At 47.2% G+C, this 21931-nt stretch overlaps 1 protein-coding gene across 1 annotated transcript in view; it reads left to right on the top strand.

The window, feature by feature from the left end:
• Nucleotides 1-20777: 20777 nt before the first annotated feature.
• The window catches only part of LOC309856219 (uncharacterized protein), a 212230-nt gene continuing 211076 nt past the window's right edge, over nucleotides 20778-21931 (top strand). Inside the window, exon 1 of the mRNA XM_082717116.1 lies at nucleotides 20778-20834. Coding sequence (XP_082573242.1) covers nucleotides 20789-20834 — 46 coding nt within the window. The 5' untranslated portion in view covers nucleotides 20778-20788. The remainder of the gene's footprint in view (nucleotides 20835-21931) is intronic.

The following is a 21931-nucleotide window of genomic DNA, read 5'->3' as shown; positions in this document are numbered from 1 at the left end:
AGATCAGTAGCTAGAAGGACTGTCAGCCAGTCCTGGGATGATTCCTTTCTCTGTGAGGAGAGGCTTTCAATACCAGGGGCCCACCCTGCCCTCTTATCAGAAGACACCATGCTGTGTGCAGTGAGGTTTTAATTAACTCCCTGATTGTGCTGTCTTCTTTAATTCTCTGTCTGATGTTGTGTGTGCTCTGACGGTAGACCTCCAGCCCCTCACCATTTTTCTCTCTTCAGAGAGGCGACTGGGTGCGAAAGGTCCCCACACGAATTTGTAGCGTGTCTGACTGAGAGAGAGAAAGTTTGAAATAAGCTGAACGTCTAAGTAAAGGACATCAGGCAGATAAATTATAGTATAACCAAACGGGATATGAAGCATCTATTTAAATGATGTGTCTGAGGGGGGTTTTAATGTTATGGAAAGTGTCTGCTGCCACTGAGTGAGTGTCCTCCTGCCGGGATCGTGTGCATGTGTGCGAGAAGTTCTGTGGAATATATTTCCTGGAGTGGCATTCCTCCTTTAAAAACTTTATCCATTTTTTACCTAATAGATATTGTGGGTATGGGGGGAAGAAACTTAAAAAAAAAAAAAAAAGAGCTATACAAACTTATCACAAAGGAATAATCGATTAGATGGGCCAAGACTGTAGTGGATTTCCAAGGGACTATTTTTAATCCCTCCATCTTGATCTAGGAACATGCTGGAAGGCTGTGCTGGAAACGAACACTCTGAAACACCAACTTGCCTTTTCACTCAAGTATGTGTCATTTTACTAGAAAGATGTGTAGAGAAGCTGTTTATAAAATGTTATATATATATATATATATATATATATATATATATATATATATACACACACACACACACACACACACATATATATATGAAGCATATCTTTTATGTTACTAAATCAGTAGTAAGGGCATGCGTTATAAAAATAGATAGTGGAAAACGTGTTTTTTAAACATCCTCAGAGCATCAGTCTGGACAGACACTCTAGCTTTGCATCTAAATGCCGTGTGTCAGTAACATGTTCTGGCCCCAGTTTCTCTATTTTTAAAATGAGGGGTTGGACTCAAAGGCCCACTGTGGCACTGACAACTTCCGCAGTTCCTCTTTTCAGCTGATGGTAAAGGCTGAGAGAACTTCCTCTCTCGTAACAATGGTGTCTTTTATCATATAGGTTGCGTGTAGGCCTCAGAAAAGCCCCGTGAGGTCCACATATCCCCGTGCTCAGTTCACAGAGATGAAACTGAGGCACAGAGAGGTCAAGTAACCTGTCTGAGGCCACGGAGCCATGGGCGGCAGATCCAGCTTCTTCCTCTTTCTCTCCCTTCTCTCCCCATAGTCAGCAGACAGAGGCAAAAGTCAAAGTAGGACCCTGCAGAGGTTCTAACATCACCCGCCCTAGCTTAGGTAGACGATGTTCATTTCCGTGTTCTAAGGGAGAACATTCTCGAGTTAGACCCAATGCAAAACAGAAATCTAAACTTGGCTTAGTTTCTTAGTGCCTCATGCTTTGAGATCAAGAGCCTTTTTATTTTTGTTTTATAATTTTTGTTTAAGATTTTTTTTATTTGACAGAGAGGGAGACAGCCAGAGAGGGAACCCAAGCAGGGGGAGAGGGAGAAGGAGAAGCAGGCTTCCCGCTGAGCAGGGAGCCCAATGCGGGGCTCGATCCCAGGACCCTGGGATCATGACCTGAGCCGAAGGCAGATATTTCACGACTGAGCCTCCCAGGCGCCCCTGTTTTGTAATTTTTATAGGATACCAAAACAAAGGCAGACAAGAGTTGGTCGGGGGAGTCTCTTCAGGGTCGAACTGAGTCACTTTCTCTCGCAGATCAAGGTTCCTACACACTCACGGGGCAGCCTGCTGTCCCTGTGCAGGGATCTGAACTGGCTCCCTTTTCTTGCTAATGAAGGCTCATCACGGACAAGCTCCAGGGTAATACTGAGAATGAGGGGAGACAAACTTGCAGACAGGGGACCCCATAGGAGCTGGAGCTGGCCCCATCCCTTCCCCCCAAACCCAGCCCCCTCCCAGACCTCCAGATACAGACAGCTCAGGACATCTGAACATTTTGTGCCAGATAAGAGCCCAAGGAGCTTCTCCAAATCTATATCTTGTAGGACATTTTTTTCCCCCTTTCAAATCACTTAAATGTTCCACATCTCCAAAGAACAAAGAAAAACACTTAATCTTTCATTTTAAACGTTCTTGCTTGCAGAGCCCAAGTGTTGTTAAGAAAGCACTTTGCGGACCCCCTCTGACTCCCCCTCGTCCTTCCCAGTTGACAGGCACCTCCTTCTTTCCAGACAACTGCGCTCAGGTCTTTCTGCAGAGGCTCTAGAGTGGAAAGGTCTGCTTTACCACTTGAAGCAAGTGACTCAGCCCCTCGGAGTCTCCACTTTCTCCTCTGCAAGAAGGAAACAATTGTATCTTCTTGAAGGCATTTTAGGACTAAGCAAGGAGTCTGAGATCTTAGGTAGGTGACAGATCCAACCCCCCAGCTGTGTTTATAAATGAAGTTTTCTCGGCAACCAGCCTGCTCATCGGTTAACATAGGGCCTGTGGCTGCTTCCCTGCCCCCGGGGAAGAGCTGAGTCATTGCAAGAGAGACCGCAGGGCCTGTGCAGGAGAAGTTCCCCCCTCAGCATGACCCAATATTAAAAAAATGGCCACCGGCTGTGCTAATAAGCCCTTTTCATCCACTCATTAGTTTATTTTGACATTCAGCAAGTATTTCTTGAGCATGTGGGTCAAGCCTATGTTGGGGATTCTCATATGAATAAGATCCTCGAAGGGTTCAAGGAATTTGGGAGAGACCCAGCAATTCAGGGCTGAGTGTGGGTCCGCGTGTATGGAGGACTCCTAGATGAGGGGTTGGGGGAGTGGGTAGGGGAAGGGTAAGGTTGTGGGAGGAAGGGGTGTGTGGGGAAGGGGCAGGGAACAGGAGAGGTGGGGGAGGGAAGGTACAGCGTGGGTGGCAAAGTTTCCAGGAATTGGAGTCTTCGCAGTTGAATCCTGGGTAGGGAGGCAGGGGGAGGCAGCGGGCCCGCGTTTGTTGGCCTTTATTCATTCAATAAATGTAACTTGAAGAAGTCAGGTAGGATCTCTGCTCTTAGAATATAAATTCTAAGATAGGCAATCAGCAAGTCAGTCAAGGAATGAAGACAATAATTTCTTTTTTTTTTTTTTTAAAGATTTTATTTATTTATTTGACAGACAGAGATCACAAGTAGGCAGAGAGGCAGGCAGAGAGAGGAAGGGAAGCAGGCTCCCTGCTGAGCAGAGAGCCCGATGCGGGACTCTATCCCAGGACCCTGGGATCATGACCTGAGCCGAAGGCAGAGGCTTTAACCCACTGAGCCACCCAGGCGCCCCTGAAGACAATAATTTCTAAGTGGGAGAAATCCCACAAAGGACAGAAACCAGGGTGATGCGCTACAGAGCACGAAAGGGGTGGAGGGAGGGGTGGATTTCTCTGGAAGGTTTGGGGAAGCCCTGTTACTGCTACTGGGAAGGAGAGCTTGTGCCAGGCAAGAATGACAGGAGTGAGCCAGCAGGAGAAAACCAGGGAGGCACAATGTCCTAGGTGGGGAGGTGGCGAGTGCAAAGGCCCTGCGGGGAAGGGAGGGCGCGTTGGAGGGTGAGAAGCTGTCTGCTGTGCTGTAGGGGAGAAGAGAAGACCTATGCTGCCTCTCAGGAAACCCCAGGGTGTGAGCCATGGGGAAAAAAGCCCAAGCCCTTATACTGCTGCCATCTGGTTTTCACGCAGTGGACACCAGTCGAAGGTCCGAAGCAGGGAAGTGAAGCGATCAGATGATTCGTAATGAAAGTAGAACAGTACAACGGGTAGGATCACTTCGGAGATGTTGTCCTTCTAGTGAGTTCGGGGAAGAGGGCTCGGGCTGGAGGTAGATGGGATCCTCCGTAGGCAACAGGTGGAGATGATGGCTTAGCAAGGGACGGAGGAAGGAGAAGCCCGAGCTACTGGCCGCGGGCCTGGGCTGCACGTGGGGACACGGTCCGGGTTGGTGCTCTTGTGTTTGCTTTGCTTTGGGGGCCACCGCCCTCTGGCCAAGAGAAAAATAAGAGTGACTTGAAAGGAACCCTACCCCCCTCCCCAACAGCCTGTTTACTTGAAATGGGAAGCTCCTTGGAACGGGGCTTGCCAGCCCTCAGGGATTCTCAAAGTGCCCGAGAGGTCGGTCTGCAGGTTGCCGCAGGTCAGATCAGGCCATCGTCTCTCTCACCTCCTGCGTCAGCTCGGGTGGCACCGCGGCTGGGCGTCACGTCCCTGTGGCTTGACTCCATCCCCAAATTCCCTTCTGAAGCTGCTCTCCATGTAGCTGGGGTCCATTGATTCAAATAACTGCCCGATGGGAGCCAAGGGAAGCCAGTCGGAGCAGGGACCTGGTGTCCCGTAAATGCAGCAGCAGGATTTTAGCCGAACACATCTTTCCTTTCCAGCTACCTGTTGCCTTGTGGACCCTTGGGCTGCCCAGGGGACGTTGCACTCTTTCCCCAACCAGCCCGGCTCCAGCACCCCTGCAGAATGGGCCCGGGTGAAGTAAATATCAAATCTACCCCATTGGCGGGGGGTAGCCTGCTGGTTACCAGGCCGGGGTCTCCCTGCTTTGCCCTAGGCACTCTCAGGGTGGGGCATCCCTGATGGTGCCCTGGAAGCTCCTTCCTTTTATCCTGTGCACACTCCGTGAGGATTGTCCTCTCCCCACTCCCCGCACCCTCCCCCCCCAGAACAGGAGGATACCCTGTGACTATTTCCAAGTTTCACAATGGGCCTGACTGTTTTGTGCCGCCCTGTGAGAAGGAGCCCAGCTCCTTGGCCTGCACATCTGGAGGAAATACCTGTTTTCCTTTGAATTCAACAGGCAGCTAACGAGTTTCCCACCTCTCTGCATCTCTCTGAGTGCCGATGTTGTGTCCACTGGTGGCTTCTGCAAATACAAAGCGAAAAGAAGACTTTTAGCACCCTTAAGTGGGTGGCTGATTTATAAAGATTTGATTGAATTTTCAAAATAATTTAAAGGTGTGTGTGCGTAAGGAAAACTTGACTGACATGAAGCCATGGGTTCGGGGAGTGGGTCTGTTGACCAGGAGAAAGGGCAATCTCTTCTGTCCTCTGAGGGTCACATTTAGAGGAGCTTGGGTTGGCAGGAAAGGGAGGTAGTTTCACCTGCTCTTTGGCCTCTTCTAGAATCTTCTTCTTCTTCTTCTTTTTTAAAAAAGATTTTATTTATTTATTTGAGAGAGAGAGATAGCAAGAGAAAGCACAAGCAGAGGGAGAGGGAGAGAGAGAAGCAGGCTCCCTGCTGAGCAGGGAGCCCCACATGGGGCTCCATCCCAGGACCCTAGAATCATGACCTGAGCCGAAGGCAGATGCTTAACCCACTGAGCCACTCAGGCGCCCCCAGAATCTTCTTTTTTAACAACAAAAAGTGCACAGATCATGGTACCACAGATTGCAAGAATCACCCTTGCTATCTACTGCAGATCAGAAATATAGGTCATTTTATAAAAATGAGAGAGAGAGATTTTGATTTTGATTTAAGACTATATATAGAAAACCATTTTATCTACAGACCAATTCAATCTGGACCACAGCCAGAAAGTACTAGTTAGGCTACTCGTAAGTGGTTGGAGAGAGGTGAACACTGACTTGAATGCGAGAACTTCAATCACTTGGACCCGTTTGATTCCCCGTAAGAAAGCTGCAGAAGATCCATGACCTACATCTCTGAACTTGGGTATTTCCAAGAAAACCACCCAACTTCCCCACTGCCTTAGATTTAACACAATTAGCAAATGTCTGACAGGCCCCAGAGGTCTTTGTGTAATTAGATCAATAGCAGTAAAAGTCAGCCGCTTGGGGATTTATCTCTCTCCAACCAAGACCCCTCAGGCTTAGTAACATGTCCAAGTGGAAAGAAGAGGAAATAAAAACCGAGAACACAAAAACAAACAAACAAAACTATTGATGCAATTAAGAGGCTAGGATTTTCCCAAAGGCTAACAGGGAACTCATGCACTCCCGGGGAGATTGTCAGGGAAACATCATTGTGCCTTCACTCAGCAAGGGCTCAATTCAGCCTTGATGTTTTAATAATGCATTGCTCGCTAGCAATAAAATCCTTGTGTTTTAATAAAATGCAGGTTAGTATCCTCAGGCCTTGTTTTACTGCTGAGGAAACCGGGGTGTGGAGAGTCCCTGGCAGTCTCAGAGTCTAGAAGACTGCAAGGCTAGGACTCAAATCCAGGACGGGGGCCTGTTGTCTCTCCTTCATCGTTATACCTGCACTAGCCTCACGGGGCGGGGCGGGGGAGATGGTATCACATATAATTTTTAAAAAGTGGAGATGTGTGTGGGCAATGAAAATGTGACCCAAGAGTGTCTAAAAAGGAAGACAGCTCCTGAAATGACAAGGGCGTGAATGGGACCTAGTCAATTATAGTGCACATAGGAATGACCGTGACCCACATGACTGCATCATCCGGAGAAGCGGAGAAGCCCTCCCAGGAAAGAATGCCAAGCAGGGAAGTGGTATGTCAAGCAAAGATCAATTTCTCGCTTTTCTTTTCATTTTAGGTAGTCATTCCTACTGACAACATAGCCCTTCATTTTAGCAATGAGTCTTAGGTTGCACCTGCTCTCTAGATTTTAAATAAGCTTATGGAAAGGAGACTGGGAATTGGAAGGTGGGTATGCAGCAGCTTGGAAGGCAGGATCGGAATTCAAAAGAGATCAGAGGAAATCAAAAAAGAGCTCATAAACAAAAGAGTACAACAAATACTCATTGAGTGAGCGATAAAAATGCAAGGCGGCTCTTCTGGGGAAAATGGAGACAGAGAAGTAGGTTAGCAACCAGAAAGTCGATGGATCATAGTTCTGGTTCCTTTGCTGCTGAAACAGAAACGGGATCATGACAAGCAAAAACGTGCTCGGCAACACCAGGTCATTTTGTGCCTGTCTGCTTAAGGCTAAGATGCCGAGGAGGTAGAGACAAGGAAAACGAGAGTCAAAGTGGTGAGCTGACTGTTGGGCGCTCAGAGGCCCGTTCCTGATTGGTGCATTTAAATGTATTGTTTTTGCGTGTTTCAGCTTTATTGACGAGTAATTGACATACAATGAACTGCATGTATTCAAAATGTGCGTTTTGATCCACATGCACACCTGTGAAACCAGTTCCGCAGTCTAGATAATGAATGTACCCATCATCCCTAAAAGTTTCCTTGTGCCTGGTCCTAATGCCTTGCCTTCCCCCTTTCAGTGCCCAGGCAACCCCTGACCTGTTTGGTTACTATGGATTGTATTTTGTAGGCTAATTTTATATAAATGAAAGGATATAGTAGATATCCTTTTTAGTCTGGCCTCTTGCACTCAGCATAAATATTTTGTGAGCTGTCCCGTTTTCTCTGTCCATATTTCATTTCTTTTTACTCCTGTGTCATGTTCCATATGCTATATCTTTTGAAGCTTAGCCATTACTTCCCTGGGTAGATTATTCTGCTGACGCCATCTTATTCTCTTTATTCTATGTGTTTGTTGTTTGGCTCATATAGACCCAAGAAATACATCGATTTATTTAACGGTTTTCCAAAAGGATCCCAAGAGGATTCCATGAGAGGTTACTGGTTCAATTTAACTGTGCTGCAAAGCTTGTGCCTTTCCTAGTGTTAAAAGAGAAACTGAGGCATATTAAAAATGTGCAGAGTTTATTTGCGCCAACGTCAGTTTGGCCAGGGCAGTGCTGAACTGGAAATGGTTAGGGACCTCAGGGAGAGCTAATGCGGACAAAAGGCAGAAGCCAAGTGAGGAAATGGTGGATTGGCTGTTGCTTCAAGCGTCATTGGCTGTTTGCGGTTGGTTGTTTTGGGGTTTCAACTTGGTAACCTTGAGGCATCTGCAGGCTTAGAATTAGAGCCTCCTCAGCCTGATGACCTCTTTATTTATTTATTTTTAAAGATTTTATTTATTTGTTTATTAGAGAGGGAGCACGAGCAGGGGGAGGAGCAGAGGGAGAAGCAGACTTCCCGCTGAGCAGGGAGCCCGACACGGGCTCCATCCTGGGACTCTAGCATCATGACCTGAGCTGAAGGCAGACGCTTTACTGCTGGAGCCCCCTAGGTGCCCCGATGACCTGTGTATTCAGTAATAAAGAAAACAGCCATGAATCCCAGTTCTTAACACCCTTACAGTCTAATGAGAGGAGTTGGACCATAAATACAATGAAAACAAAAATTTTGTTGTATGGCACAAACGAAGATGTGCAATTTGGAGACACTAGATCAGGGTCAAGGACCATGAGATGCCATGCCAAGGATGCAACCTGATTCGGACGATTTCCTGTGAATCCAACTGAATGTAGGCTTTGGTGTGGTTTTGCCAGTCCAACTGGCAAGCTTCCACAGAAATCACCCTCTTGTAGGACTTAACACCAGGCCGCCAGAAGGCCAGGAGTTAGACCATGAGGCAGTCTTCCCATTGGAATGGCCTCCAAGTCTGAGGCTTTGGGGTCCCCCTGGAGGAGAAAAGCCCGTGGAGTGGCTGCGGGTCTCCTCCCTGGCTGCAGGAATCAAGCCTGGGAGTGTTACACGGGGAGAGCGTTGCCAGAAAGGCGAAGCTCGTCACATGATGTCAGTAAGTGTCTCATTTCGGTTCCAGAGACAAACCTAGACCCAGGAATGTGAGTGTGTGGCCAATTGCAAGCACTCAGTCATTTCATGGGGGCTGGGGCCGGGGGTGTGTGTGAAGGGAGAGGGTGTGACGGAGGGGGGGGGGCAGCAACGCAGAACGGACCAAAGGTTGAGCCAAACTAAAATGTCTTGCTCAAACACTGCGGAAACTGGGCCCCAAATCTGTAACCGAAGAATGTTGGATGTTTCCCCAGCTGCACAAATGGTTTTGCGTTTATGCTTAAGGGAGGGGTGTAAGGAGAGAGTTTCTGTGTAACTGGAGGAAGAGAACCCTTTGGGCCTGACTTCCACACTTTTACTCCAGTAACATCTGGCACCTGGCCAAGGAAGCCTGAACTTTCTGAGAAGCTTGATTTCCTGTTCCCAGTGCAGGTATTGACTGCACGGTTGGGGTGACGGAGGCAGGGGCATGTGGTGCACGTTAGTTTAAAAGCAAGGGATGGGAGGCGTTAATTCTTTCTTTTTTTTTTTTTTCATATGATTTTATTTATTTATTAGCGAGACAGAGAGAGAGGGAGGGAACCCAAGCAGGGAGAGTGGGAGAGGGAGAAGCAGGCTCCCCGCTGAGCAGGGAGCCCAGTGCGGGGCTCGATCCCGGCAACCTGGGATCATGATCTGAGCTGAAGGTAGAAGCTTAACAGCTGAGCCACCCAGGCACCCCAAGGGAGCCGTTAATTCTTGTATCAGTAACTAAAAAAAATAAAACTTGGAGCCACAGAAGCTTCATCCTTTTAGTGGTAAACTTCACTCATAAGAATCTTAAAAACCTTTTGAGGAGGGGTACCTGGGTGGCTCTGTTAGTTAAGCATCTGCCTTCGGCTCAGGTCATAATCCCAGGGTCCTGGGATTGAGTCTGATCCTGTGTCGTGCACCCTGCTCAGTGGGGAGCCTGCTTCTCCCTCTGCCTGTCTGTCTCCCTTTCCCACTCTGTGTTTAATAAATAAAACGAAAAAAGGAAAAACAACAACACTTTTTGTGGAGACAAATGTTTTCAGTTCGATTTGGTTTGAGAGTCATCTAGCATCTGGAACAAAAGTATTCACTGAAAACTCAGAGGGGCTCTTAATGTCACCTAGTTCAACTCTTGCATTTTATGGAAGAGGCAGCACGCAGGTCAGAGCGACAGTCGTGGGGGGCGGGGGGTGGCGGGATGGAGAGGGGCAGGACCCGCACACCAGTTTCCTAACTCTGAACAGGTTCAGTCTCCCCCATGGATTATAGAAAAGTGCACTTCCAAATGCCAGGCCTCGGCGAGTTTTATTATATGTAAGTCACACCTCACAAGCTGACTTGAAAAACAAAAACGAAAACGAAAAATAACGTGCGTCTTATCCAGGCCTCCCCGCGAAGCTGAGTCTGCTTGACTCCAGACCTCTGGCACTCCTGCACGTTGCCTTTCAGTAGCATGATTGTCTCGCCTGTGAATCCACAGGCCTTTTGTCGTTTGTGTTAGGCGGAAGCTGTGGAGCGAAGATGCTATGCAACACGAAGGCTTTAACCATGGCAATTGGAAGGAAAAGTTTGCAGAGCTTCTGATAGTGCTGTGTAAATTTCACTTCCCAGTGAAATTAATCACTCTTCGTGTAGAGGGGCCTTTATATCTGCATCAGTCCCTGCTTGAGGTTCAGGAGAGAAGAACAAAACAAGGGTTGCCCCGTGATGGGAAAGGGGCATTTAGTATTCTGGTTGGTTTCCTGGCTAATTACAAAGCGTTAATGACATTCAAAGGAAACTTGCCTCCCTCAGTGAGCTGCAAATAGGGAAAGGCAACAGTACGTGAGCCAAAGAAAAGACAGGGTCCTCCAGTGCAGTGCAGAGCATAACCAATCAGCCCCAATAAATTGAACCAGAGGGAAAAGCATCTTAATTTACAAAGGAAATAGATACCCCAGTCATTTGGAAAACCAGCACAGGCTGAAGTCAGGTGGGACCAAGAGCTCCGAAGCCAGTTACAGCTGGTTTTCTCATCTCAAGGATTTGTTATTGCAAACCATTTCTTGAACAATAAACCGAGAGTATGAATCGTGACCTCTTTCTTAATGTCCACAGTAAACGTATAAACAGGAAATACAAATAATGCGTGTAAGAGGAATTAGGAAACAAGACGAGAACAGAAAGAGACAACAAAGCTTTTTGACAGGGAATGGCACTAGAGAACGCTCATGGGTAATATTCCTTAAGAAAAAAAGCAGCCAAATATTTTGTTTTGCCCATTATAAAGATTCTTGATGAAGTTTGTTCCTGTGGTTAAAACGATATTAAACTCAAGATGTCAGATTCCTCCTTGGAGAGCATCTTGTCACTGGTCCGGACTGATTAGGTTTGAGCCTTCCTACAGTTTTGGTTTATATCAAATATCAGTCTTGGCATTCTGGGGGCTGAATTTTTTTATTCCCTTGTGCTTTGAGCTGTGTTCCACTCTCAGCCTGTACTGATGTTGCCGAATGACTGGATTTGGCAGCTTCTGAGTTCCCTTCTGGAAATTTCTGTGCGTTTTATTATGTCTATTCACTGAGTCGGTCACCGGTCTCTTCCAAGTGTGGTTCATTTGGTTTCTCCCGTTTCTGCTCCTTTACCCTTTCTCACCTCCGGTTTTCTTCGTTGAATGTTTTGGAGTAAGATAGGTTCTAGAGAAGTCCTAGGCAACATTTTTCTGGGCATTCAAGTTCATTAAAATATAGAGGTCACGATATTACGGAGGCAAAGAATGTTCACCATGACAATAAGACGACTGAAAAGAAGGCCTGGTTTGGGGACTGGTTGCTTTAAGATGTCTTGATGGATCTCTTAATTCTCTGCTTTCAGAAATTCTCTACTTTCGGAAATGATTCACAAGTCTCTGTTGGGCTTGAGGACGAGGAAGGAGGACCTGCCACAGGCTCGGACATTTAATCGGGTCCGATCATACTTTGTTTACTCCCATCGGACATTACACTGTCCTCTAGCAAATCGACACAATTAGACTTGCCCCGCAAATGGCTTACAGGGGATTGGTGCAGACAGAATGTTCTGGGAGCAGGGCTCTGTGTCTTCCTGCAACTGGGGCTTCCTTCCCCCTGCCACTGAGTTCACCCTCGTGTGAACTTCCCTGCTTCGGAAGGAACAAACAACAGGCCACCATGATCAAGGCCATCCAAAGCATACCCCGTTATAGCCTGGCTGCTTGGACGGCTTGTTTTCACCCGTTCTTTAACTGTGGAGGCCGCCCCGACAGGTGCTGATGACCCCTTGCCCATGCCTTTCCTGCCCTGCTCTCTGGATGGACCCTGGAGCCAGAGGTCTCTTAAGTCATGCAAGAAGGAACAACTGACTGGGGGCCCCTTAGCTATGTGCTCAGGCCTGTCTCCTCTGCTAGAAAGCTCCTCCAAAGCCCTTTGTTCTTTCTAGACCACCAAAGCTATGGATAAATTTGACTCTCTCCAGGCCTTTCATAGAGGCCTGCAGGGCCCAAGTGTCTGTTTGCCTAAAATGGTGGGCTTGGAAACGTGAGGGTCCCTAGCCTCAGAGATCGGGGACAAGCCTGTCTACACCTCTTTCACCCTCTGCGTGTGGGAACCCCAGAGTGCCCCTGGGCCTGCTTCCTCCCTGTCCACTCTGGGTCGCTGCCCCTCTGACCCACCCCCTTGCTGGTCCCAGACCGCTCTCTCCACCCCAACGTGGGTTCCTGCCTTAGGTACGGACATGGCTACAGCCAGTGGGGGCGGTGGGCACTGCTCCAGCCCAAGGCTCGCCGGCCAGCCACACCTTCATGTGGAGATTTATCTGGATAAGATCATTTCCACGGCTGGGATGGAAGCTGGGGTCAGCCCGCCTTCATATCCGGGAGCTCGCGCTAACCCGCAGGGAATCCCTGGTTCCTGACACTAGACACCGTCTCCCCTCCAGCCACCTGGCACCCTAATTAGCCGATCAGACATCTTGGCTAATTTCAAGCCATAATTGCCTCAGGTTTCCCTTGATTTTGACCTTAAGATGTGTAAGAGTTTAGGAAGAAGACAAATCTTGGTGAGGACTTTGTGTGACTACTCTTACTATTTTATATCCTCTCTGGATCAGTACAACTTACCAAAGCCCCAGCAAGGAGTTCAGCTGAAAGCAGAATTCTGGGTCTGTCCTGTCATCAGAAACACACGCGCGCGCACGCCCCAGTGAGCAGTATTTGGATAAGAATTCAGTGCTCTCTCATTTTTTCTTAAAAGATTGTCAAATCAAGGAACAGTTCTCCCTCACAAAGCCCGATGAGATGTCAGGTGTGGACAGATGAGGATTACAAAACTGCTTATCAGACCCGACCATCTAGAAGGAAACCGAGGAGGATTCCACAGAACATTCTTTTAAGAACACCAGGTGTCCAAGTTACAAAACCTGGAAGAAATTCTTCTAAACTCTCAGATGGGACAACTTATCTCTTTTCCCAACTGGAGTCTTTTTTTTTTTTTTTTTTTAAGATTTTATTTATTTATTTGACAGAGAGAGAGATCACAAGTAGGCAGAGAGGCAGGCAAAGAGAGAGGGGGAAGCAGGCTCCCTGCTGAGCAGAGAGACCGATGTGGGACTCGATCCCAGGACCCTGAGACCATGACCTGAGCCGAAGGCAGAGGCTTTAACCCACTGAGCCATGCAGGCACCCCCCAACTGGAGTCTTCGTGAGACGTCTCTCAAAAAGAAACAGCACCATATGCGAGTCTTTAAGCCTTTGTAAAGGGAGGAAGTCTATCCGAGGCCCCTCTGGGTTGAGGAAGCAGAAGATATTTTTCACAGAGTTTTTTTGTCAACTAACCAAAGGGTTCAGGGCCCAATATGGTCACTTCAATTTTTTTTCCCCCCCACTGGAGGTTATCTGCAAAGACCACAGGAAATGTTTAAGCAAATTCAAAGGCTATTTCTCAAGCGTTATTAGGATAAGTATAGTAATTTAGAGACTTGGTTTCTAACAACTGAAGGCCGGACTCTGCCCACCCCCAACCACGTACTCCACCCAATTCTATGACTTAGCTAACAAATAATAATTATGCCTGCTAACAAATGTAGAAGAAGCTTTTTTTTTTTTTTTAACGTTCACTCTTCTTTTTTTTTTGCGAAGAGAACAAACTCAAAGAAGTACGAGCTTCTTTGAGAAGCTCAAAATGAACGAACTCAAAGAAGTACTACTTGGATTAGTAGATGGACGGAAGGACAGACAGATGGATAAGCCAAATATAACAATGTGTTCTCTAATTAAATTCTTTCTGCTTTGCATTATGTTTGAAAATTTTTTTAAAGATTTTTTTTTTATCATCTGAGAGAACCGGGGGTGGGGGTGGGCGGGGAAGCACAAGCTCGGGGCAGAGGCAGAGGGAGAAGCAGACTCCCTGCCCGGCTGGGAGACCCACGTGGGGATCGATCCCAGCGCTAGGAGATCACGGCCTGAGCCCACGGCCGGAGATCACGGCCTGAGCCCACTGCAGACGCTCAACCATCCGAACCACCCAGGCGGCCCATGTTTGAAATTTTTAATGGTAAAATGTTAGGGGGGAAGAAAACCCAACCTATCACTGTGAAAACGTCTAGGAGTCAAAGGTGTGCCTGTTGCTGTAAGGAACAGGGGCACCCATACTCTGTAGCCCAAATGAGCCATTTCAGCCCAACAGCCAATCAGACGTTGCTCATTTGTTGGACGGGGCGGTGGTTGATGGAGGTCTTCCACCACGAGGAATCCTCTAGCTCTCTGAGGGCTTTGTGTTGTGTTCTGTTTCAGCATTTTCCCCAACTTCTAGACACATGGCAAAAGTTTTTGCTCAAATCCAGCAACAAATGTTGGGCTCTGGCGGTTTCAGAATCCACAAAAGCATTCATCTCCTCCAGGAAATTTTCTCTCATTTACTCCCCCCCCTTCCCCCCTCACTTCTCTTCTGTGCGCTCCTCTGTTGGCCGGCTTGGCTTCTCCATGTGGACCCCCACAGCAGGCCCATGGTGGCCGGCCGCACACGCTGCCTGGGTCCTTCGTCGGCTCCCCCAGTCGCTAGGCTCGGGCCCGCCCCCACGGCGGCCAGGCCAGTCCCGAGAATCACACCGCCGTCCCCACCAGTCCCTCGGGGAATTCCAGGGCCACCTCCGCCTTGCCTGCTGAGTTCCTGAGCAACCGTGCTGGGATGCGGCTGGGGGCCTAAGGATGTGGGACTCCCTCCAGCCCTGGGGTGGAGCTTTACTGGCTCCCAAGCATTTTCCCTTACTCTCCTTCCTTTGGTTCTCAGGATAATTGAGCAGGTGTTCTAGAACACAAGCTTCGCGTCTAAGTCGGTGTTTCTCAACAGAGGCTCGTTTTGGCCTCCAGGGGCCAGTTGGTGGTGTCTGGAGGCTATTTTGGTTGCATCTGGGAAAGGGGGTGTCTAGTGGGTGGGGGTCAGGAGACGCTAGACAGCCCACAGGGTGCAGGTCAACCCCCACCTCAAAGAATTATCTGGCCCAAATGTCAACAGTGTGGAGACTGAGACACCCCCCACCCCGGCCCCCCACAGCCTGTGTCAACCGTGGACTTAGCTCGAGTTTCTCAGTCAGAGTGATTTCTTTGCAGCTGGTGATTCCCAAGTGCATCTGAGTCAGCTGTTGCGGATGCAGGTCGGGGCGTCTGCAGGGATCGGGGAAGCTGGCCCGAGGAGTGTCTCCCCTGAGCCGGGCGCTGTTCAGACGGGGCCAGATGCTTCTCTCGACAATCCTGAGAGAGATTCTAAATGCAAAAACGAAGCTCATCACACAGGGCCGCACATTCAATGAAAGGCCCCGGGCTTCCAAGTTCTGTATTAAAGACAACAAGTTGCCTCCCATCCTGACCGGGTCTGTGTGGATTTAATATAAAGTTTATACTCCCCTGCGTTTCAAAACCCCTTTGAGAAACTGGGTCCTAAAACATTCTTCATCTTCCTTGCTCTTGAGAGAAATTGAGATGCCGTATAAACCTAATCCTTACCAAGGCACACTGAGGACCTTTCCTCAGAATCCCACTCTGCTCCCTACTACCAAGAATCCAGAAAATGCCTTCTAAGGGAAAGTAGAATTCACTTTGGCATGATCAGAGCTCCGGTTTCTCTGTATTGCTGTGGATGACTGAGGGGACCATGTGAACGGTAGCTTCCGAATGAGGTAACGACAGGTCTATTCCCAGTGTTAAATGCGGCCATTAAAATAGGAGAGCAATGTAGGAATTGGTTGTTGGGGTTCAGAGCGAACAGTCCAGAAAGAACTCTTGAACTGACTTGGATGCAAAAAGATGGTTTTATTCGCGTACAGGGACAGGACCCGTGGGCAGAAAGAGCTGCACAGGGAGTCATGAGGCGTGGGCACCCCCCTCCCGCCATTATTTACTTTCTAGTTGGGAGGGGGTTAGAGAGAGCATAAGTCTCCAAGGAATTTTGGAAGCAAGGTTTCTAGGACCTTGAGGGGGCTAGCTATTGTTAGGAAAAGATCATTTATTACCGTTTCACAAAACTTGAGTCAGGAGACCCATCGGATGAACACTGGTGGGCCATGTGCTTGGGGATGACTGTTAGCATAGGTCTTAGCGGGTAGACATAAAGGAAGTTTCCAAAGGAATTTTTGTATGTTCAAGTAGACTTCTACAATCCTGGGGATTGGGATAACATTAAGCTAAGACTGCCTTTTGCCCTTAGGAGAGTATTAACATGGAGGCAGCTAAGATCCCAGAGGAATGTCACTCTACCTGTTCCAGGGACTAGTCAATGGGCTGTAAGTAGTAAGGACAAATTTCATGTTTTTCTTTGGCCTTTGTGTCCCCGGTCAGTATGTACTTGCTGCTGGATGGCTGGGCCTAACACACTGGCGTAAGGTTTCTGCTGGAGGAACCGAAGAAGAAATCGAATGGATCAGGATATGAAGCAGCAGATTCAATTGATTTCTAGAATGAAAATCGAGGGAGTGTTTGCTTGAGACTGACGCCTTCTCTAGTAGCAGCCAAAGAGGTGACAGCTGGCTTTCACTCACTGCTAGAGCATGAACAGAGGATAGCAATATTTATTTGCTCTGGGAACCCTTGTGCACTGAAGGACAGGAAAGTAGGTTGGTACAGTCATTACGGATCACAGTATGGAGGTCCCTCAAAAAATGAAGAAATCGAGCTCCCATCCGATCCGGCAATCCCACTTCTGGGTACTAGATCCAAAGGAAATGAAATCGGGATCTTGAAGACTTACCCGTACTGCTCTGTTCGTGGTAACACTACACTACACTACGCCCATGCGTGCTGGCACACCATTCAGTCACGAGGGGAAACCCTGCCACTGGGGACAGTGTGGATGAAACCGGAAGACGTTATGCTCAATGAGATAAACCAGACATGGAAAGACAAATGCTACATGAAATCCCTTCTATGTGGACCCCCCCCCAAAAGTGGAACTCATCGAGGCGGAAAGTAGAATGGCGGCTGCCTGGGGTGGGGAGTGGGGGGATGGGAGAAATGGGGAGATGGTTGCTCAAAAGGGACAAGGTGTCCGTTCTGTAAGATGATGAGTAAGTTCCGGGGAGTGATACGCCGGCTTGGGGACTGGAGTTAATAATACTCTATTGTATACTTGTAATTTGCTGAGTAGATCTCAAGTGTTCTCACCACAAAGCAAAACACGAAGAACAATGGTAATTATGTGAGGTGATGGAAATGTTCATTAGCTTGATTGTAGTAATCATTTCACAGTGTAAATAGATATCAAAACCTTATGCTGTATACCTTAAATATATACAATTTTTGTCAAGTAGAAAGCTAGAAAAAAAGAACAGCATCATCAGAATGCCAGTTTCCTTCTGTTCCTAATAAGTTATTTTGAAATATAAAAAGAGTAATTTTTTCATCCTTATATCAAAATCTAAGAACGTCTCCAAATATTTTATGGATAAATGTAGTTCCAATACCAACATCAGCATTTCTTCCTGACAGACGTTAATTACATTTTTTCTTTAAAACAAGGATAAACTGTTTAAAACACAAAATATTTGGGGCACCTGGGTGGCTCAGTGGGTTAAGCCTCGGCCTTCGGCTCAGGTCATGATCTCAGGGTCCTGGGATCAAGCCCCGCATCAGGCTCTCTGCTCAGTGAGGAACCTGCTTCCTCCTCTTTCTCTCTCTGCCTGCCTCTCTGCCTACTTCTCTCTCCCTCTCTCTCTCTCTCTCTGTCAAATAAATAAAATCTTTAAAATAAAATTAAAAAGCCAGGAAATATTTTATATGATGAGCTTTTTAAAATGAATTTCTTTGCTTTTACTAACATCTGACAAAAACCCCTGGCAGCAACTTCTCCATTAGGCACAGAGCTAAGGGCCCATGAAATTATTTCAGTTTCTTCTAAAAACCAGAGGGAAAAAAACCTGGGTGATACTCCCCATCAAACCAACATAGTCATTAAAAAACCAAACTTCGAACACATATATATTTTGGTTGCGGAGGGGCTCCACGAAGGCAAAAGTGCAAACGGCAGTCCTGGCTCTCATCTCTCTACATTCTGCTACTCCCGACTCTTCTCAGAGAAAAGGTGGTTTTTCCTTCCTTCGCTTGCGATTTCCATTTTTCAGAGAGCTTCAGTCAATGGTCTAAATGACTCTCTGGGCCCTTCAGTGGAGGGAAGTAGGAACTGAAGACACTTCACACCCAAGAGACCCCATTTTATTTCTCTCTCCACTCGCTGTCGTGCTCCGACAAAGCAGTAACGTCCCCCAGAATGACTGATTCTCTAGTCCCTCCGTCATCAGGGACTCAGCTGCTCCTCTCTTCAAGGTGAACTTTCCTCCCCATTCCAGCTACAAACCCAAACGAAAGCTAAATGCACTTTCATCCTCTGTGTGGACCTCATTTCAGGATCGTCTGTTGGGCAACTTGATGAACCCAAGGGGCTTGGCTCTGTCGCTGTTTCTGAGAACAGGGACACTTAAGTGAAAAGGAAACACTTGTGTTTCTGCTGTTATCCTTCAGCGTGAATCAAAGCTCACGGTCAGGTTGGCAGTTCACAAGAAAGGGCGAGGTTGCCAGAAAATCAAAATCACCCAGTTTCCTGTTTTTGAAGATGTATTTCAACAATGTCACTGAGGGCTTCAAAGACAACAATGGCTGTTTCCAGAGCCAGACCAGCTCCAAGTGCCTTTGTGGGCTTTTTATTGTTTGTTGCTGAGGGGTCAGAGCACCCTCGCCATTGTGCTCTCCTCTCTGCTTCCTGCCTCCGCTATTTTTTTCTTTGTTATGCTATTAAGATTCCCGCTGAACATTAAATTAAACTTCCCAGATTCCTTTTTGTTGATCCAAGCAACTAATTAGAGAGAGATGAGAAATGACTTGCAACACTTGGGTATTTTCTGAGGTCGCAGTTAGCCACAAAGATGGCAAAACAATCATTTTGAAAAAGGAAAGAGATTTGTCCTGAATTTTCAATTAATATTTATAAAACTTGGCATCAAAGTTCCTCATATTCCTTCCACTTGAATGGGAAAAGGTGCCTCTTACCAGCGCTGTAATGTCCTCCCCCCCTTCCTCCCTGCTCATCCTCACATGCCCCCCCACAGTATTTTTAAATTATGGCGCCAGGCCTGTGTTGCCCTTGCAGTCCAGCTCCAAGGCCAAAGCTATGCTCCCAGACTACCTCCCCTGTCATTGTCATGCTCATGGCTTCAGCTCTGGCATGGTTGAAAGGTCTTCCGGGTAAGGTAGATTTTGATTCCATCTCTCATTGTCAAATGTGGGTAGGGCCACCATGGAAAGGCAGGAAGGCTTGCTGGCCAGGGGGGCTCCTGCGAGTCCTTTACGTGAACTCAAACTGCTAAGGCAACTATGAAATTGACCCCCCTGCCCTGAGCTTTGGGTCCAGATTCCCGTGGCCATTGTAGAACTTGAATGGTTTGACCTCTGGCCACATCTGAAGATGAGACTCTTGAACTAGTTAAGAGTTTCTGGAGCCTTCTTGGGATGTGGTGACTTTAGGCCTGGAGAGCCTCAAAAGTTTCCCTTAGGGACCATTTTGGAAATGGTGACCACATTGTCTGAATTTTAATGCAAAAGGCATGAACAAATATCCGTAGAGTATTTGAAGCCCTAATGCCTCCGGGCCTAAATGACTGTTTGAAGCCATGTACATGGCATTTCTATGATTGGTCACTCTTGAGTCTCCTATGAGAGAAGCGTTTTGCTCTGGCCTGGTCATCGCTGTCTGTCTCAGCTGACGATCGAGATCTGTCCACCTCAGAACCAAGACCTGGGGCCCAACTCACTTTGCAACCTGGTGACATCTGAAAAGCTTTTAGTTGAAATGGCCCAGCTTAGTGCTCGCGCTCTTCATACCTTGCGAAATGTCCATCAGCCAGAGTATGGGCAATCCAGTGTGGGACCCTGATGGTATTTTAGTCAAGGAGATTTTTCTGTATTTACCTCAGACCATCCCCAGAATGGTTTTTCCAAAGGTGCTTTATTCAGAGAAGTTTGCTGTCCTCTTCTTGATTTAAAACCACCGATGACTAGTCACTCAGACGTAATCAGCATTGAGTATTGAACCCTCTGAATCACCAGTTTATTCTGTTCGGTTTTCGGGTGGGTCAGGATTCATGAACCCATATGAGTCTATCAACACAAAAGGGACTGAGACGCAGAGGTAATCTTTGGCCATTAGTATTCACCAGGGCAATTACTGAGATCATCGCAAAACATCATAAAAACCAGGAGGTCACAGCTTAGTCCCAGAAAATGAGAATTGCAAAGCAATTCAAATCAGCATTGCCCTAAATCAGTGCAGCTCGTTCGTCACACTGATGAGAAGTAGTGCGTATTAATTTGGACAAGTTTCCTGACCAGTCCACAGATTCAAATCCATGTTTCCTAGTTAGCTCAATCACAGCACTTTTCACCTTTGGAAACATGAGTCTAAAACTGAGAAGGACTTAGGACACATAAGCCACACTTCACCCTCTCTCAGTCCCATTCCTCGGAGGGCTCAGATGCGGTGTTATATAAGCTTCTGGAATAGTTTTTACTCCACTTATAAATATGCAATTGACATCCCCTGACTTCCTCCTCAGCAACCTTGTGAGTGGAAGCGAAGCAGTTGGTAAAATGGCTCATACTGCACATCGGCAGCTGCCTTTTATACAGCCTCATGGTGAGTCTTGGGCATCCTTGCATATTATTACGTGTACATTTGCTTTATTTTGTGGTTGCGTTGTAGTCTGTTGTATGAGCCTATTTTAAGCAGTTCCCTACGTTGATTCCAGCCTTTTTCCTTCTGCTGGTATAAAGTGGTATTTTTATATCATTGTTCAGTTGTGCAACTTTGTAGGAAAAGGAAAAAAAAAAACCCTAGGTCAACTAGAGTGTATTTTAAAATCTCATGATGTGATGCATGTTTCATGTTGGCATGAAAGCCGGTTGTAAATACTTAGGAAGGTGGGGCACGTGTGTTAGCAGAGGTATCACCGGAATAGTTGAGAACACAGCCTTTGCTCACTCTCTCTCGTATAGTCTGTGAGCTGATTAGCAGATATTTTTGTATTTCGAGCACTTAGCGGCAAGTGCATGCTGTGATTTATACTGAATTTTTAAAAAAAGTTTGATTGATTTCAGAGGGAGAATGAGTACAGAGTGGGGCAGGGGCAGAGAGAGAGAGGGAGTGAGAGTCTGAAGCCCAACACAGGGTTCAGTCCCATGTCACTGACATCATAACATGAGCTGAGACCAAGAGTCAGAGGCTTAAGTGACCATGCCGTGCAGGTGTCCCGGTGATACAGCATTTTGCTTATGGGAAGCCCTTCACATCCACGCTGAACTTTGATTACGAAGATGGAGCGGGAAGATTTCAGGAACACAGAGAACACGAGAGAAATGGCGAAGATTGCTATTTAGAAAACTCCTGTGAATTTGCTTATTTGGCATATAAATGTGGACCAATAAATCTTGTTACTAGTATCACAACTACTCATGGAAGTCTTTGCCCTAAACTATTTGTTATTCCTTAGAACTCAGGCCATTTTAAGTATCCCTTGGATGATGACAGTGACACAGGCCATCAGAATTGTTGTTTATAAAATACAGAATCGAACCCTGGGTGGCTCAAGCAAAAAGGAATTGATTAGAAGGCCACAGTGGTTCATATAACCCCCAGTAAAAGGAGAGATTGGGTTCAGAAAAAATGCAATAACCAACAGTGGGCCCGATGGCCACGCTCAGGGCCGAGATCACATTCTGCTTCGGTCAGGGCCT

The sequence above is a fragment of the Mustela nivalis genome (genome assembly GCF_964662115.1).
Source record: "Mustela nivalis genome assembly, chromosome: X".
Classification (NCBI taxonomy): Eukaryota; Metazoa; Chordata; class Mammalia; order Carnivora; family Mustelidae; genus Mustela; species Mustela nivalis.
This window is presented reverse-complemented; position numbering and strand designations above follow the sequence as displayed.